Genomic DNA, 18,269 nt, shown 5'->3' on the forward strand with positions numbered 1-18,269 from the left:
GCTCAGATTTCATTACTTCCAAGAAGTTTGGCTACATTCCCTGAACGGGCCAGTCTCCAGGTCACATTCTCCCAGAACCATACCCACCCCCTCCTAAAGCAAAACACACACACACTCTTCTGAACTCATGTCTGTCTGTTTAGTAACACCTGGCTGCCCAGGAGTGTAAACTCCCCAAGGACAGAGCCCACATGGACCTGGCTCCCTGCTGTACCTCCAGCACCTATAACACTGCCTGGGCCAGGTGCAGTGGCTCACGCCTGTAATCCCAGCATTTGGGGAGGCTGAAGTGGGAGGATCACTTGAGCCCAAGGAGTTTGAGACCAGTCTGGACAACATAGTGAGACCCCCCCACATCTCAACAAAAATACAAAAATTAGCCAGGCATAGTGGTGTGTGTTTGTGGTCCCAGGTTTTCGGGAGGCTGAGGCAGGAGGATTACTCGAGCCTGGGAGGTCAGGGCTTCAGTGAACTATGATCACACCATGGCACTCCAGTGTGGGCAACAGAGCAAGACCCGATCTCTAACAAAAACAAAAGAGATTGTTTTTTGCAATCTCGTCTCACTGCTACCTCCACCTCCCGGGATCAAGCAATTCTCTTGCCTCAGCCTCCCGAGTAGCTGGGACTACCAGCTATGCCCGGCTAATTTTTGTATTTTTTTAGTAGAGACAGGGTTTCACCATATTGGCCAGGCTGGTCTCAAACCCCTGACCTTGTGATCCACCCGCCTGGGCTTCCCAAAATGCTGGGATTACAGGCGGGAGCCATCGCACCCGGCCAGAATGGATAGATCTTTAATAAATAATCCAGTTCTGAGAGACTACTGAAACCCCCGTGCTCCAACACCTTCTGTGGATCCCTCCTTTCCACAAGGTATCATTTCCTCGACTATCTAAATATCCTTAATCCCGCCCTTGTTCTCCCTTGCCTAGGGAGTCACAAACTTTGGCTTGTATCAGAATCCACCAGGAAGGCCAAAGACCTGGAGATTCTAATTCAAGGGATCTGTGCAGGGGCCCCAGAATCAACATTTAAACAGCTTCCAAAGTCACATGGCTGAGAGAGAAGAGAAAAAAGAGAGCTTCTAAGGGATTTTGATGGTGATGGTGATGATGGTGATGATGGTGATGATGATGGTGGTCATGATGGTGATGGTGAGTATGATCGTGATAATGGTGGTGATGAAGATGGTGATGGTGAAGATGGTGAGAAGGATGATGATTAGGATGAGGATGATGGTGAGGATGCTGATGATGGTGGTGATGATGGTGATAGTGAAGATGGTGATGATAGTGAGGGTGATGATGGTGATGATGGTGATGGTGATTGTGGTAATAATGATGGTGATGATAATGGTGGTGATGGTGAGGATGTTGGTGAGGGTGGTGATGATGGTGACGATTGTGGTAATGATGGTGATGATGATGGTGATGATTGTGGTGATGATGGTGATGACGATGATGATATTGGTGAGGATGGTGATGGTGGTGATGATGGTGACAATTGTAATGATGGTGATGACAATGATGATGTTGGTGAGGATGGTGATGGTGATGATGATGGTGACCATTGTGGTAATGATGGTGATGACAATGATGTTGGTGAGGATGGCGATGGTGGTGATGGTGATGATTGTGGTAACAGTGGTGATGATGGTGATGGTAATTGTAGTAATGATAGTGGTGATGATGATGAGGATGGTGATGGTGATGATGGTGGTAATGGTGATTGCGGTAATGACGATGGTGATGGTGATTGTGGTAATGATGGTGGTGATGATGGTGATGGTAAATTGTAGCAATGATGGTGGTGATGGTGATGGTAATTGTAGTAATGACAGTGGTGATGATGATGACGATGGTGATGGTGATGATTGTGGTAATGATGGTGATGGTGATGATGGTGGTGATGTTGGCAATGATGGCGATGATAATGTTGCTGATGGTGATGGTGATGATTGTGGTAATGACAGTGATGATGACGGTGATGATGGTGATGGTGGTGATGGTGGTAATGATGGTGGTGATGATGATGGCGAGGTTGGGGATGGGATGGTAATGATGGTGGTAATGATGGTGGTGATGATGATGGCGAGGTTGGGGATGGGATGGTAATGATGGTGGTAATGATGGTGGTGATGATGATGGCGAGGTTGGGGATGGGATGGTAATGATGGTGGTGATGATGGTGTTGATGGTGATGATGGTAATGGTGAAAATGGTGATGTGAGGATGATGGTGAGAATGATGGTGAGGGTGGTAACAATGGTAATGATGATGGAAATAGCGATGGTGATAATGGCAGCGACACAAGTGTTCACAAGATTTCTTTGCAACAAGTGCATGAACAAGCAGACAAAAGTCTTTGCCCTCAGGGAAACCAAATGCAATACACAGATGTTGTCAGGATCCTGGTGTGAACAAATCAGTGATAATAAAACATTTGGGAACTTCTGGGTCTGTTTATATAGAGTTAACTATGACATGGTATTAAGACATTTCTGTTAATTGTATTAGGTGATACAATGGTATTTTTCTTATGTAAAAAAGGCCTGAGCCTGGACAAAATGGTGAGAGTCTGTCTCTGCAAAAAAACAAAAGATTGGTTGTGCGTGGTGGTGCATGCCTGCTGACCCAGCAACCTAGAGGCTGAGGTAGGAGGATCACTTGAGCCTAGGAAGTTGGGGCTGCAGTGAGCCATGATCATTTCACTGCACTCCAGCCTGGGAGACAGAGCAAGACACTATCTCAAAATAATAATAATAGTAAGGCTGGCCGGGCGCGGTGGCTCAAGCCTGTAATCCCAGCACTTTGGGAGGCCGAGACGGGCGGATCACGAGGTCAGGAGATCGAGACCATCCTGGTTAATACGGTGAAACCCCGTCTCTACTAAAAAGTACAAAAAACTAGCCGGGCAAGGTGGCGGGCGCCTGTAGTCCCAGCTACTTGGGAGGCTGAGGCAGGAGAATGGCGTGAACCCGGGAGGTGGAGCTTGCAGTGAGCTGAGATCTGGCCACTGCACTCCAGCCTGGGCGACAGAGCGAGACTCCGTCTCAAAAAAATAATAATAAAAAAAAATAAAAAAAAATAAAAAAAATAATAATAGTAAGGCTTTATTTTTAGGAGATGCTTACTAAAGTGTTTGGAAACGAACTGTCATGGTGTCGTAATATAATACTTTGACAAAAAGAAATACATATATTTATGTATAAATGTGAATAAATGCTAATACAAATGATGGGCATATAAGTATTTATTATACTACTCTATTTTTCTTTTCTTTTCTTTTCTTTTTTTCTTTTTTTTTTTGAGACCAAGTCTTGCTCTGTCGCCCAGGCTGGAGTGCAGTGGCGCAATCTCAGCCCACTGCAACCTCGGCCTCACCGGGTCCAAGTGATTCTCCTGCCTCAACCTCCCGAGTAGCTGGGACTACAGGTATGTGCCACCATGCCCAGCTAATTTTTTTTGTATTTTTAGTAGAGACGCATTTTCACCATGTTAGCCAGGCTGGTCTTGAACTCCTGATCTCAGGCAATCCGCCAGCCTTGGCCTCCCAAAGCGCTGGGATTACAGGTGTGAGCCACCGCACCCAGCCTATTTTTATTTTTTTAAAATGTTAAACATTGAGGCCAGGCATGGTGGGTCACGCCTGTAATCCCAGCCCTTTGGGAGGCCGAGGCGGGCAGATCACTTGAGGTCAGGAGTTCGAGACCAGCCTGGCCAACATGGTGAAACCGTCTCTACTAAAAACACAAAAATTAGCCGGGCGTGGTGGTGCATATCTGTAGTCCCAGCCACTTGGTAGGCTGAGGCAGGAGAATGGCTTGAACCCAGGAGGCAGAGGTTGCAGTGAGCCGAGCTCATGCCATTGCACTCCAGCCTGGGCAACAGAGCGAGATACCATGAAATAAATAAATAAATAAATGTTAAATATTGAACCACAAGTAAAAGTCAAGAAAAAAAGAAAGAAAGAAGGCCAGGTGTGGTGGCTCACTCCTGTAATCCTAACACTTTAGGAGGCCAAGGCAGGAAGATAGTTTGAACTCAGGAGTTCAAGACCAGCCTGGGCAACATAGCAAGACCTCCTCTCTACTGAAACTAAAACAAAATTAGTCAGGTGCTGTGGCACGTACCTGTAGTCCCAGCTACTCGGAAGGCTGAGAGGTTGAGGCAGGAAGATACCTCGAGCCCAAGAGTTCAAGGCTGCAGCGAGCTGTGATGGCACCACTGCTCACCAGCCTGGGAAGAAAAGGAAAGGACGAAAGAAGGAAAGAAAAAAGGAAGGGAGGGAGGGAGGGAGGAAGGAAGGAAAGAAGGAAGGAAGGAAGGAAGGAAGGAAGGAAGGAAGGAAGGAAGGAAGGAAGGAAGGAAAAAAGGAAGGGAAAAGAAAGAGAGAGAGAAAGAGAGAGAGAAAGAAAGAGAGAAAGAAACAAAGGGCCGGACACAGTGGCTCACACTTGTAATCCCAGCACTTTGGGAGACCGAGGCAGGCGGATCACGAGGTCAGGATATTGAGATCATCCTGGCCAACATGGTGAAACCCTGTCTCTACTAAAAACAAAATTAGAGGGTGTGGTGGTACATGCCTGTAGTTCCAGCAGCTACTTGGAAGGATGAGGCAAGAGAGTAGCTTGAACCCAGGAGGCAAGGGTTGCAGTGAGCCGAGATCGTGTCACTGCATGCCAGCCTGGCGACAAAGCAAGACTCTGTCTCAAAAAAAAAAAAAAGAAAAAAGAAAAGAAAAGAACAATGGGGAGTTTCATTATACAGGAATTCTCTGTACTATTCCAGGAACATTCTGCAAGTCTTAAGTTATGTCAAAATAAAAGTAAAAAGGATTCTAATACACTGGTGGTATGGTACATATGAAGTTCCTCCTGATAAAATTGTATGATCTGGGCTCTGGGCTGGGCGCGGTGGCTCACGCCTCCCAGCACTTTGGGAGGCCAAGGCGGGCGGATCACCTGAGGTCAGGAGTTCCAGACCAGCCTGGCCAACATGATGAAACCTCATCTCTACTAAAAATACAAAAATTAGCCAGATATGGTGGCGTGTGCCTGTAGTCCCAGCTACTTGGGAGGGTGAGGCAGGAGAATCAGCTTGACCCCAGTGGGTGGAGGCTGCAGTAAGCTGAGATGGCACCACTGCACTCCAGCCTGGGCAACAGAGTGAGACTCCATCTCAAAAAAAAAAAATTGTATGATCTGGGTAGTGGGGGTGGCAGGAGGCAATGGGTAGAGCAAGTTGTTTTTGCTTTGTTTTGTTTGAGACAAAGTCTTACTCTGTTGCCCAGGCTGGAGTGCAGTGGCACAAACAAAGCTCACTACAGCCTCAACCTCCTAGGCTCAAGTGATCCTCCTCAGCCTCTAGAGTAGCTGAGACTACAGATGTGTGCCACCATGTCTGGCTAATTTTGTTTATTTTTGGTTGAGATGGGGTCTGGGGCTATGTTGCCCAGGCTGATCTCGAGCTCCTGAGCTTAGGCGATTTTCCCACCTCAGCCTCCCAAAGTGCTGAGATTGCAGCATGATAAATATTCATAAGGGTTTCACGGGTATTTAATCTAATCTCATTAAATCCTCAGAACAACTCTGTCATGATTGGCCCCATTTTACAGGTGAGAAAACAGAGGAGCAGAAATGCTGAGTAACTTGCACAATGTTGCAGGTAAGAAGTGGCAGAGAATTGAGGCAAACAAGCCACTTCTTACTTCTGCCTCCCTGCCCCACAGGTCCTGTCGACCAACTTGACCAACTCTCTAAGAGAAACAAGACATTTGGTGGTTTATGTGAAATCTGTCTTGTAAAATGTTGGCAGTGAATGAAAAAACATAGGCCGGACACAGTGGCTCACGCCTGTAATCCTAGCACTTTGGGTGGCCGAGGCAGGCAGACCGCTATAGCTTAGGAGTTTGAGACCTGCCTGAACAACATAGTGAGACCCCCAACTCTACAAAAAATACAAAAATCAGCTGGGCGTGGTAGTGGGCACCTGTAGTCTCAGCTCCTCGGGAGGCTGAGGCAGGAGAATTGCTTGAGCCCAGGTGGTCGAGGTTGCGGTGAGCAGAGATCGTGCCATGGCACTCCAGCCTGGGTGATGGAACAAGATTCTATCTCAAAAAAAAAAAAAAGAAAAGAAAAAGAACAAAAAAGAAAAAACATATACATATATTAACTCTTCATGGGCTGAGGTGTAGGTGTGTTTTATGTGTGGATGTATTTTTAGTGTTGGGTTAATCCTAGAAAGTCAACAAAAGTTTGGAACAGGAGCCAGGGTTCTTCACCAGTTGAGCAGGGCATTGCCCAACCTCCCAGGAACATTTCACCTGGATCTCAGATACGACCTCAGAGTCAGCACCTGAAGCTTCTGGACGCTGAGCCGTTCCCCAGGCTTCTTCCCTCTTTGCCTACTCTTGCTCTCCTGAGTTCCTCCAACCTCAAACTGGTCAGCTCCAAGCTGCTGTCTCCAGAGCCCCACCTCCACGATCTCATGCCCAATGCCCATTCCCACCAGGACGTCCACCAGGCAGTTCACACTCAACAGCGCCCTCCCCAGGCTTTCCTGCCACAGTGAATGGCAGCTCTGGTGAGTTGCTCCGTTGCTGGAGGTGGAGAGAACAAATGAACCAAATACCCCACTTTTTTTTTTTTTTTTTTTGAGATGGAGTCTCGCTCTGTCACCCAGACTGAAGTGCAGTAGTGCGATCTCGGCTCACTGCAACCTCCATCTCCCAGGTTCCAGCAATTTTCCTGCCTCAGCCTCCCGAGTAGTTCAGATTGCAGGCACACACCACCATGCCCAGCTAATTTTTTGTGTATTTTTAGTGGAGACGGGGTCTCACCATGGTGGCCAGGCTGGTCTTGAACTCCCGACCTCGGGTGATCCACCCCCCTCGGCCTCCCAAAGTGCTGGGATTACGGGTGTGAGCCACCGTGACCAACTCTTCTCCTTCCTTTTTAATATAGATTTTTTTTTTTTTTTTTTTTTTTTTTTGAGACGGAGACTCGCTCTGCCATCCAGGCTGGAGTGCAGTGGCCGGATCTCAGCTCACTGCAAGCTCCGCCTCCCGGGTTCACGCCATTCTCCTACCTCAGCCTCCCGAGTAGCTGGGACTACAGGCGCCCGCCACCGCGCTCGGCTAGTTTTTTTGTATTTTTTAGTAGAGACGGGGTTTCACCGTGTTAGCCAGGATGGTCTCGATCTCCTGACCTCGTGATCTGCCCGTCTCGGCCTCCCAAAGTGCTGGGATTACAGGCTTGAGCCACCGCACCCGGCCTAATATAAGAGATTATTAATAGAGGAGATTATTAATATAAGAGTGTATCCCAGGCTGCAGGTTCAGGACCTTCTTCCTTTTTAATATAGGACTGAGTTTATTTATTTATTTATTTATTTTTATTTTTGAGACAGAGTCTTGTTCTGTCACTCAGGCTGGAGCGCAGTGGCACCATGTCAGCTCGTTGCAACCTCTACCTCCCAGGTTTAAGTGATCCTCCTGCCGCAGCCTCCTGAGTGCTGGAATTACAAGTGCACGCCACAACGTCTGGCTAATTTTTGTATTTTTAGTAGAGATGGGGTTTCACCATATTGGCCAAGCTGGTCTCAAACTCCTGACCTCAAGCGATCTGCCTGCCTTGGCCTCCCACAGCACTGGGACTATAGGTGTGAGTCACCGCGCCCAACAAAGAATTTATTTAATACAGGAGCGTGTCCCAGGCAGCAGGCTGAGAACCTTCTTCCTTTTTAATATAGGATATGATTAACATAGGAGATTATTAATATAGGAGATTATTAATATAGGAGTGTGTGCTGGGCGGCAGGTTGACACACTCAACCTGCTGCCCTGGATATACTTCCCGGTTGTATTGAGGAGTGCTCCAGAGAGCAAAAGAAAAAAAAAATGGCTCAGGCCAGGCACAGTGGCTCATGCCTGTAATCCCAGCACTTTGGGAGGCTGAGGTAGAAGGATGGCTTGAGGCCAGGAGTTCCAGACCAGCCTGGGCAATAGAGCAAGACCCCAACTCTATAATAATAATAAAAAAAGGCTCAAATTTTTAAAGAAAAAAGGACGAATCAGGAGAGGCGGTGATTACAAAAGTTGTTCATCAGGAATTGTCATTGGTTTACAGACATCACATTGATTAGCGATTGGCTATACATGGTTGAACTATAGAGTATGTGGCACTTTAGAGCTTCTTGGTATCAGGTAGTCTAGAGCCCGGAAAGCAAGTGGCCTCAAAAGGTAATTATTGGACAGGTGCAGTAGCTCATGCCTATAATCCCAGCTTGAGGCAAGGAGTTCGAGATCAGCCTGGGCAGCATAGCAAGACCCTGTCTCTACAAAAAAGTTAAAAATTAGTAAAATTGCCGGGCGTGGTGGCTCATGCCTGTAATCCCAGCACTTTGGGAGGCCGAGACGGGCGGATCACCTGAGGTCGGGAGTTCGAGACCAGCCTGACCAACATGGAGAAACCCTGTCTCTACTAAAAAAATACAGAATTAGCCGGGCATGGTGGTGCATGCCTGTAATCCTAGCTACTTGGGAGGCTGAGGCAGGAGAATCGCTTGAGCTGAGGAAGCGGAGGTTGCTGTGAGCTGAGATCGCACCATTGCACTCCAGCCTGGGCAACAAGAGTGAAACTCCGTCTCAAAAAAAAAAAAAAATCAAGAAATTAGTAAAATTAGTCAATCCTAGTGGTGCACCCCGTGGTCCCAACTACTCAGGAGGCTGATACAAGAGGATCACTGAGCCCAGGGCTTGGAGGCTGCTGTGAGCTATGACGGTACTCCAGCCAGGGTAACAGAGTGAGTCCCTGTCTCTAAAAAGTAATTAAAATAAATTTTGATAAAGTCCCGCTGAGCCAGGTGCAGTGGCTCACACCTGTAATCCCAGGAGTTTGGGAGGCTGAGGCAGGAGGATCACTTGAACCCAAGAGTTTGAGACCAGCCTGGACAACATAGTGAAACCCCACCTCTATTAAAAATAAAAAGGCCAAGCGCAGTGGCTCACGCCTGTAATCCCAGCACTTTGGGAGGCTGAGGTGGGTGGATCACAAGGTCAGGAGTTCAAGACCAGCCTGGCCAACATGGTGAAATCCTGTCTCTACTAAAAATATTTAAAAATTAGCTGGGCGTGGTGGTGGGTGCCTGTAATCCCAGCCACTTGGGAGGCTGAGGCAGAGAACTGCTTAAACCTGGGAGGCAGAGGTTGCAGTGAGCCGAGACTGTACCACTGCACTCCAGCCTGGGTGACAGAGTGAGACTCTATCTCAAAAAATTAATTATTTTTTTTTAAAAGTTGTTAAAAAGCCCCTCTGGGCCTGATCCTGATCATCCAAAGGGGCTCTCCTTTCTCAGATCAAAAGGTTTATTTTCTTTCTCATTCCCTGCCCCGCTCTCCCCCACTTTTTGTTTAAGATCTCGCTCTGTTGCCCAGGCTGGAGGGCAGTGGTGTGAACATAGCTCACAGCAGCCTCGACTTCCTGGGCTCAAACAGTCCTCCCACCTCAGCCACCTCAGTAGCTGGGACTACAAGGGCACCACCATGCCCGGCTAATTTTCTTTTTTTTTTTTTTTTTTTGAGACGGAGTCTCTGTGGCCCAGGCTGGAGTGCAGTGGCCGGATCTCAGCTCACTTCAAGTTCTGCCTCCCGGGTTCACGCCATTCTCCTGCCTCAGCCTCCTGAGTAGCTGGGACTACAGGCGCCCACCACCTTGCTCAGCTACTTTTTTGTATTTTTTTTTTTAGTAGAGACGGGGTTTTACCGTGTTAGCCAGGATGGTCTCGATCTCCTGACCTCGTGATCCGCCCGTCTCGGCCTCCCAAAGTGCTGGGATTACAGGCTTGAGCCACCGCGCCCGGCCATGCCCGGCTAATTTTCTAAACTTTTTGTAGAGAGGGGGTTTCGCCATATTGCCCCAACTGTCTTGAACTCCTGACCTCAAGTGAACCTCCCACAACGACCTCCCAAAGCACTGGGATTACAGGTGTGAGCCAGTGTGTCTGGCCCTGATATGTTCTTAACATCCCCTCCCACCCCCACCACCACACCAGTTTGGAAGGTTCTAGAAGGTTCCTAGGACTGGGCTTTGTAGCTACAAAAGTAGCTTTTGCTGGATGTAAAGATTTGCAGTTATTTATCTTCCTTTCAGAATAAGGAGATTAAACTAAAGAACAGAAAAGGCCGGGCGCGGTGGCTCAAGCCTGTAATCCCAGCACTTTGGGAGGCCGAGACGGGCGGATCACGAGGTCAGGAGTTCGAGACCATCCTGGCTAACACGGTGAAACCCCGTCTCTACTAAAAAATACAAAAAACTAGCTGGGCGAGGCGGCGGGCACCTGTAGTCCCAGCTACTGGGGAGGCTGAGGCAGGAGAATGGCGTAAAAACCCGGGAGGCGGAGCTTGCAATGAGCTGAGATCCGGCCACTGCACTCCAGCCTGGGCGACACAGCGAGACTCCGTCTCAAAAAAAAAAAAAAAAGAACAGAAAATAGATGGCTAGGCGTGGTGACTCAAGCCTGTAATCCCAGCACTTTGGAAAGCCAAGGCAGGCAGATCACTTGTGGTCAGGAGCATCACTACCAAAAATCACAAAATTTAGCTGAGTTTTGTGACCCGCACCTGTAATCCCAGTTACTCAGGAGGTTGAGGCACGAGAATCGCTTGAACCAGGGAGGTGGAGGCTACAGTGAGCCAAGATCGCACCACTGTACTCCGCCTGGGCGACAGAGAGAGATCCTGTCTCCAACAAACAAATAAACAAAAAAAACAGAAAACATTGTGCTCTTAGACAAAATGCATCACACAATCCACCTATCAGGAGGCTGCTCGGGCCTGGCAGCAGGGTCGCCAGCCCTCACCTTGGTCAACGTGTACGTCCCCAGCAGGTTCAGCTCCAGCAGCTGGCGGAATCCCTGGGCAGAGGTCTCCTCAGGCCTCTGTGGGGGTGGGTCTAAAGTGGGGGGTGAGAGAGAGAGGAAAAGTGAGGGGGGGCGGATGCAGTGGCTCACGCCTGTAATCCCAGCATTTTGGGAGGCCAAGGCGGGCGGATCATGAGGTCAGGAGTTTGAGACCAGCCTGGCCAACATGGTGAAACCCCTTCTCTACTAAAAATACAAACATTAGCCAGGTGTGGTGGTGGATGCCTATATTCCCAGCTACTCAAGAGGCTGAGGCAGGAGAATTGCTTGAACCTGGGAGGTGGAGGTTGCAATGAGCCTAGATTGAGCCACTGCACTCCAGCCTGAGTGACAGACTGAAACTCTGTCTCAGAGGGAAAAAAAAAAAAAAAAGGCCGGGTGCGGTGGCTCATGCCTGTAACCCCAGCACTTGGGGAGGCCGAGGTGGGCAGATCATCTGAGGTCAGGAGTTCAACACCAGCCTGGCTACACGAAGAACCCCATCTCTACTAAAAATACAAAAATTAGCCTGGTGCGCTGGCGGGCACCTGTAATCCCAGCTACTTGGGAGGCTGAGGCAGGAGAATCGCTTGAACCCAAGAGGCGGAGGTTGCAGTGAGCTGAGATGGTGCCACTGCATTCCAGCCTGGACAACAGAGCTTGACTCCATCTCAAAAAGAGAGAGAGGGAGAGAGAGAGAGAAAGAAAGAAAGAAAGAAGGAAGGAAGGAAGGAAGGAAGGAAGGAAGGAAGGAAGGAAGGAAGGAAGGAAGGAGGGAGGGAGGGAGGGAGGGAGGGAGGGAAGGAAGGAAGGAGGGAGGGAGGGAGGGAGGGAGGGAGGGAGGGGGGAGGGGGGGAGGTGGGAGGGGGGAGGGAGGGAGGGAGGGAAGGAAGGAAGGAAGGAAGGAAGGAAGGAGGTAGGGAGGGAGGGAGGGAGGGAGGGGGGAGGGGGGGAGGGAGGGAGGGGGGAGGGGGGGAGGGAGGGAGGGAGGGAAGGAAGGAAGGAAGGAAGGAAGGAGGGAAGGAAGGAAGGGAGGAAGGAAGGGAGGGAGGAAGGAAGGGAGGGAGGAAGGAGGGAGGGAGGGAGGGAAGACATGGTCAGGTGAAGGCACAACTCGGGACACACAGGAGGGATGGAACAGGACCAGTTTCAGCCCAGGCCTAGGGGGCTTCCATTGGTTTACTCTCCTGTCCAAGTGACTAGAAAGAGGTATGAGGCAGGATGAGGGAATCAGGGGAAGGGAGTGGGGAAACTGAAGTGCAGGAAATGGAGTTGGGGGGGCAGGAGGTAAGGAAGGCCCTGAGGTCTCACAACTCACGGTGGCCAGCGTTGTTGACAACACAATCCAGGCGGCCAAATCGGCGAATGGTCTCAGAAACCAGGGTCTGAGGAGGAAGGAAATGTCCTTTGTTGTTGTTGTTGTTGTTGTTGTTTTTGGAGACAGTGTCTCCTTCTTGTCACTCAGGCTGGAGTGCATTGACACGATCTCGGCTTACTGCAACTTCCGCCTTCTGGGTTCAAACGACTCTCCTACCTCCGCCTCCCAAGTAGCTGGGATTATAGGCACCTGCCACCACGCCCAGCTAATTTTTGTATTTTTTAGTACAGACGGGGATTCACTATGTTGTCCAAGCTGGTCTCAAACTCCTGAGCTCAAGTGATCCGCCCGCCTCAGCCTCCCAAAGTGCTGGGATTACAGGCACCATGCCCAGCCCAGGAAATGTCCTTTCAATGAGCAGTAGATGGGGTGTCCAGCCATAAAGAAGACAGGGCTCCCAAACGTAAGGCAGGAGGGGGAAGCTGGACTCCCAGGTCAGGTGACAAGAACTAGAGGAAGAGGGATGCGGAGATCAGCAGACACAGCAGGCAAGCAGGAGACAGAGGGCTGGTCAGAGCCACACTGCACCCAGGGTTAGGGGGTGGGGCATGGGGGTGACAAGGATTCAGAGAGAGTATAGGGGACAGTTACTAAAGGGGGGCAGATAACAGAGAGATACTGATTAAAAGGAAGAAAGAGGAACCCAGAAATAATGGAGAAAAAAATCAGTTACAGGCCACGTGCAGTGACTCACACCTGTAATCCCAACATTTTGGGAGGCTGAGGTGGGTGGATCACGCGAGGTCAGGAGTTCGAGACCAGCCTGGCCAACATAGTGAAACCCCGTTTCTACTAAAAATACAAAAATTAGCCGGGTGCGGTGGCTCATGCTTGTAATCCCAGCACTTTGGGAGGCCAAGGCAGGCGGATCACCTGAGGTCGGGAGTTCAACACCACCCTGACCAACACAGAAAAACACCATCTCAACTAAAAATACAAAATTAGCCAGGTGTGGTGGAGCATGCCTGTAATCCCAGCTACTCAGGAGGCTGAGAGAGGAGAAACACTTGAACCCGGGAGGCGGAGGTTGCGGTGAGCCGAGATCGCATCATTGCACTCCAGCCTGGGCAACAAGAGCAAAACTCCGTCTCAAAAAAAAAAAAAAAAAAAAAAAAAAAAAAAAAAAGGCCGGGCGCGGTGGCTCAAGCCTGTAATCCCAGCACTTTGGGAGGCCGAGGCGGGCGGATCACAAGGTCAGGAGATCGAGACCACGGTGAAACCCCATCTCTACTAAAAATACAAAAAATTAGCCGGGCGCGGTGGCGGGCGCCTGTAGTCCCAGCTACTCAGGAGGCTGAGGCAGGAGAATGGCGGGAACCCGGGAGGCGGAGCTTGCAGTGAGCCGAGATCCGGCCACTGCACTCCAGCCTGGGCGACAGCGTGAGACTCCATCTCAAAAAAAAAAAAAAAAAAAAAAAATTAGCTGGGCATGGTGGCGCACGCCTGTAATCCCAGCTACTCGGGAGGCTGAGGTAGGAGAGTGGCTTGAACCTGGGAGGCAGAGGTTGCAGTGAACCAACATCACGCCACTGCACTCCAGCCTCAGTGACAGTGACACCTCCAAAAAAGAGACAGAAAAATCAGTTACAGTTGACCCACTTTGAGGGACTTATTCCTTTCCACCCACGTGTCAGATGTGCTAAGAGCCTTGGAGAGGTGGGAGAGAAGGAACATGTGACCTGCTCGTCAGTCACAGAAGATCTTGTGTGTGGAGTGACACTGGTTGGAAACCTTTGAGGGGTCCAGTGGAGCCAGGAGAGGAAGGAAAAGTAGAGGGAAAGGCACGTGCAAATGGCTGGAGGAGAACAAAGAACTGGTCATTAGCGGAGATGGGGGTAGGAATGGGAACTCGGCTCACCTTCATATCATCTTCCTGAGTCACATCACAGAGGATAAAGACAGTTCCAGGGAGCTCCTGCTCCAGGGCCCGGCCCCCAGACTCTGCAGGCAGAAAAGAGCTGGGAGCCTGGACCCCTGGGCCTGAGGGAGGAGGGTCTGGGGGTCTGCAGATTCCTGGGTCTGAGGGAGGAGGGGCTGGGGGCCTGGACTCCTGGGTCTGAGAGAGCAGGGTCTGGGGGCCTGGACTCCTGGGTCTGAGAGAGCAGGGGCTGGGGGCCTGGACTCCTGGGTCTGAGGGAGGAGGGACAGGGATCTGGACTCCTGGGTCCAAGGTAGGAGGGGCTGGGGCCCTGGATTCCTAGGTCCAAGGGAGGAGGTGCTGGGGCCTGGACTCCTGGGTCTGAGGGAGGAGGTGCTGGGGCCTGGACTCCTGGGTCTGAGGGAGGAGGTGCTGGGGCCTGGACTCCTGGGTCTGAGGGAGGAGGGGCTGGGGGCCTGGACTCCTGGGTCTGAGGGAGGAGGAGGGGTCTGGACTCCTAGGTCTGAGGGAGGAGGGGCTGGGGGCCTGGACTCCTGGGTCTGAGGGAGGAGGGGGGGTCTGGACTCCTAGGTCTGAGGGAGGAGGGGCTGGGGGCCTGGACTCCTGGGTCTGAGGGAGGAGGAGGGGTCTGGACTCCTAGGTCTGAGGGAGGAGGGGCTGGGGGCCTGGACTCCTGGGTCTGAGGGAGGAGGAGGGGTCTGGACTCCTGGGTCTGAGGGAGGAGGGGCTGGGGATATGGACTCCTGGGTCTGAGGGAGGAGGCGCTGGGGCCTGGACTCCTGGGTCTGAGGGGGGAGGGGCTGGGGCTCCTGGACTCCTGGGTCTGAGGGAGGAGGGGCTGGGGGCCTGGACTCCTGGGTCTGAGGGAGGAGGTGCTGGGGCCTGGACTCCTGGGTCTGAGGGAGGAGGGGCTGGGGGTCTGGACTCCTGGGTCTGAGGGAGGAGGCGCTGGGGCCTGGACTCCTGGGTCTGAGGGAGGAGGCGCTGGGGCCTGGACTCCTGGGTCTGAGGGGGGAGGGGCTGGGGCTCCTGGACTCCTGGGTCTGAGGGAGGAGGGGCTGGGACTCCTGGACTCCTGGGTCTGAGGGAGGAGGGGCTGGGGCTCCTGGACTCCTGGGTCTGAGGGAGGAGGGGCTGGGGCTCCTGGACCCCTGGACTGAGGGAGGAAGGACCAGGGTGAGGGCTGAGGGCTGAGGGACCCTCACTCACCATCCTTGTCGCAGATAACCACTTGGGCCCCGCTGTCCACTGAGAATAGGAAGGGAACACGTTACCCTCCGAGTCTTGGTTAAAGCCTCTGCCGCCCTCTTGTGGCCACCTGGATTGGGGCCGATCTCCGTCTCCCCTCGTGACCCCAGTCTCATGATCACCCACAGGACAGAGGGCAGAGGCCTTGACACATACTCTCCTTGCCTGCCCAGGTTTCTGCTGAGGCTCCTGATCCCCCGTTCGTGGGTTCCAGAGCAAACTCCACAACTGACAGGGCCATTCCCCAAACCACTGGTTTTGCAGCTATACCAACAGACCCAGAGAAAGGGGCCACTGCCTTCGGAGACCCTGCCAGACAGCCCTAGCCTACCGCGCCACACGCTTACTTTAGCCTGCAAATTGGCTTTTATAAGATCAGAATCCCGGCTGCAGTATTGGAGACCCTATTTTCCGCCCCCATCGCCCCGCCCCCATCCTTCCTCTCTCACGCTCCACAGCTCCCAGCAGTCAGACCCGGCTCACCGAAGGCGCGCACGATCCCAGCTCCGATGCCGCGCCCGCCCCCGGTCACAACCACCACCTTCCCGGCATAGCGCGTTCCCGTAGCCATCCGTGTCCACCGGTCTCTCTCTCTCTCTCTCTCTCTCTGTGTCTCTACTCTGGGCCTTTTTCACCTCCAAAGCCCCGTGAGGCCGTCGCATCAAATCCTCAATAGAAGCTGGATCGTGGAAGTCCAGCCTCGGGGGGCGTTGCCAGGAAGGCTAGGGACCTGGAAGTTTGTCCCCAGCCCCTCCTCCCTCAGACACTCCTCTCCTCCCACAGACACAGGAATCCAGGAGCCCCAGTCCCTCCTCCCTCAGACCCAGGAGTCCAGCCTCCCAGCCCCTCCTCCCTCAGACCCAGGAGTCAGGGTCCCAACCCCTCCTCCCTCAGACCCGGGAATCCTGACCCAGGCCCCTCCACTCTCAGACTGAGGGATCAGATTCTCTATCCCTTCCTCCCAGAGACCTGTAAGTCCAAGCCCCCTGTCCCTTCCTCTCTCAGGACCCAGGAGTGCACGACTCCGGCTCTGCCCCTCAGAGACCCCAGTGCAACAACCCCAAACAGACAGAAACAAAGCTATTGACTAAAAGTTCAAAGTTTTAATCCAAATTTAGACAGTGTTGAGAAAATCAAACTTTGGCCATAGAAACCATTTCCCTCCCGGGCGGGCGATGGGGACCAGACCACGCCCCTGATGCCCTGAGTGGTCCCAGATCTCCGGCGGTACCTCCAGACCACGTGCTCACGCTCCGATTGGCTGCCACGTTTGGGCGGGTTAGAAGCTGGACTGTAGCAGAGTGACTCGCAGAGGCCACGCCCCCTCGTCCTGGGGCAGGACCGGAGGGGCGATCCCGGCATCCCACGTGGGCCCCCAGGGGGCGGGACTTCCTCCACGCCCACTCCCTCGGCGAGAGAACCCTGTGGAACCCGAATTAGCCACCGGGGAAGATCTGGGGGGAGGGGTCTCCTGGCGCGTGGGGTCCGAAGGAGGCAGCGGCACACGGGGAAGAGGGTCTCCCCGGGAGTCCAAATTTCCACCTAGAGAGGATGAGTGGGAGACATAAGAATGGCAAACTTCAGCAGCAGGACTCCGGGTTCCCAGGCCCCTCCTCCCTCAGACCCAAGAGTCCAGGCCCCCAGCCCCTCCTCCCTCAGACCCAGGAGTCTGGACACCCGAGTCCAGACCTCTTTCAGACTCAGATGTCGGTCCTCTCCCCGCCCCCTGACCTCTTCCTCCCCTCCTCCCAAGTGTCCCGGAACCCAGTCCACTCTTGCCTGAGACCTAAAACTCCCAAACTCTGCCCAACTCTTTCTTCGCCAACATAAAAAATTCCCACCGGCCCCTAGACCCCTCCTCTCCAGGACCTGGGATTCCAGGTCTCCAGCTTTCTCCTCCCTAAAACCCAGAAGTTCAACATCCCCAGCCAGTCACCTGTCATCATTCTGTGCCACTGCGACGCCTCAGTAGCCAGGGCTTGGGAGAGGCTGAGAACCCGCTCCCGGTGACCTTCGGAAGTCGGCAAGTAAGGGGTGGTGTTCCTTGGACTAGAAAAAAAAAGAAGATTGGGGGTGGGGTGTGTACATACATGGGGGAGAGGTGGGGAGGGTTAATTGGTACAAAAAGAAAAGGATGAATAAGACCTACTATTAGATAGCACAACAGAGTGACTATAGTCAATAATAATTTAATTGTACATTTTAAAATAAAGTGTGTAATTGGATTGTTTATACATCAAAGGGTAAATCCTTGAAAGGGGATGGATACTCTATTCCTCATGACGTGCTTATTTCACATTGCCTGCCTGTATCAAAACATCTCATTTATCCCGTAAATATATGTACACCTACTATGTACCAACAAAAATTAAAAATTAAAAAAAAAAAACAGTCCAGGTGCGATGGCTCATCCCTGTAATCCCAGCACCTGGGGAGGCCAAGGTGGGTGGATCACTTGAGGTCAGGAGTTCGAGACCACTCTGGCCAACATGGGAAAACCCAGTCTCTACTAAAAAATACAAAAAAGTTAGCCAAACATGGTGATGGGCACCTGTAATCCCAGCTATTAGGGAGGCTGAGGAAGGAGAATCACTTGAACCCAGAAGGAGGAAGTTGCAGTGAACTGAGATCGTACCATTGCACTCCAGCCTGGGAGACAGAGCAAGACTCCGTCTCAAAAAACAAACAAACAAAACAAACAAAAAAAAAAACAAAACAAAAGTAAAAATAAAAATAAAAACTAAACAGCTCGCACAGTGGGGACCCGGGTACCGCGCGTGCCCTTCTGGGAGTTGTAGTTCCTAGCACGTGTCTCTAACAGATGTTAAACATGGCACCGCCCTCATACCGCCCACATGCATTA

General features: G+C 51.8%; 2 protein-coding genes and 1 long non-coding RNA gene across 54 annotated transcripts in view; 1 reads left to right on the plus strand and 2 right to left on the minus strand.

The window, feature by feature from the left end:
- Positions 1–16,102, minus strand: part of HSD17B14 (hydroxysteroid 17-beta dehydrogenase 14) — a 23,379-nt gene extending 7,277 nt beyond the window's left edge. For 2 of the 3 annotated variants that reach the window (XM_028839918.2, XM_028839917.2), the window contains exons 1-5: positions 15,890–16,102; positions 15,368–15,406; positions 14,138–14,220; positions 12,220–12,286; positions 10,863–10,954 (exon numbers count right to left, since the gene is read on the minus strand). In XM_028839918.2, coding sequence (XP_028695751.2) covers positions 10,863–10,954; positions 12,220–12,286; positions 14,138–14,220; positions 15,368–15,406; positions 15,890–15,977 — 369 coding nt within the window. In that variant the 5' untranslated portion in view covers positions 15,978–16,102. Of the gene's footprint in view, positions 1–10,862; positions 10,955–12,219; positions 12,287–14,137; positions 14,404–14,862; positions 15,407–15,889 lie in introns of all 3 variants that reach the window. The other variant, XM_077980719.1, reaches the window with a different exon arrangement.
- On the plus strand, positions 14,015–17,847 carry LOC144337218 (uncharacterized). Its single transcript, XR_013410018.1, has 2 exons — positions 14,015–14,114; positions 15,580–17,847. It is a non-coding gene; the product is annotated as an uncharacterized LOC144337218 (long non-coding RNA).
- PLEKHA4 (pleckstrin homology domain containing A4) overlaps positions 16,490–18,269 on the minus strand; it is a 33,230-nt gene continuing 31,450 nt past the window's right edge. For all 50 annotated transcript variants that reach the window (XM_077980555.1, XM_028839915.2, XM_028839910.2 and 47 more), the window contains 2 exons: positions 17,343–17,455; positions 16,490–16,948 (listed from right to left, as the gene is read on the minus strand). In XM_077980555.1, the coding sequence (XP_077836681.1) occupies positions 16,686–16,948; positions 17,343–17,455 (376 nt within the window). In that variant the 3' untranslated portion in view covers positions 16,490–16,685. The remainder of the gene's footprint in view (positions 16,949–17,342; positions 17,456–18,269) is intronic.

Source organism: Macaca mulatta, chromosome 19, assembly GCF_049350105.2.
Source record: "Macaca mulatta isolate MMU2019108-1 chromosome 19, T2T-MMU8v2.0, whole genome shotgun sequence".
Taxonomy (NCBI): Eukaryota; Metazoa; Chordata; class Mammalia; order Primates; family Cercopithecidae; genus Macaca; species Macaca mulatta.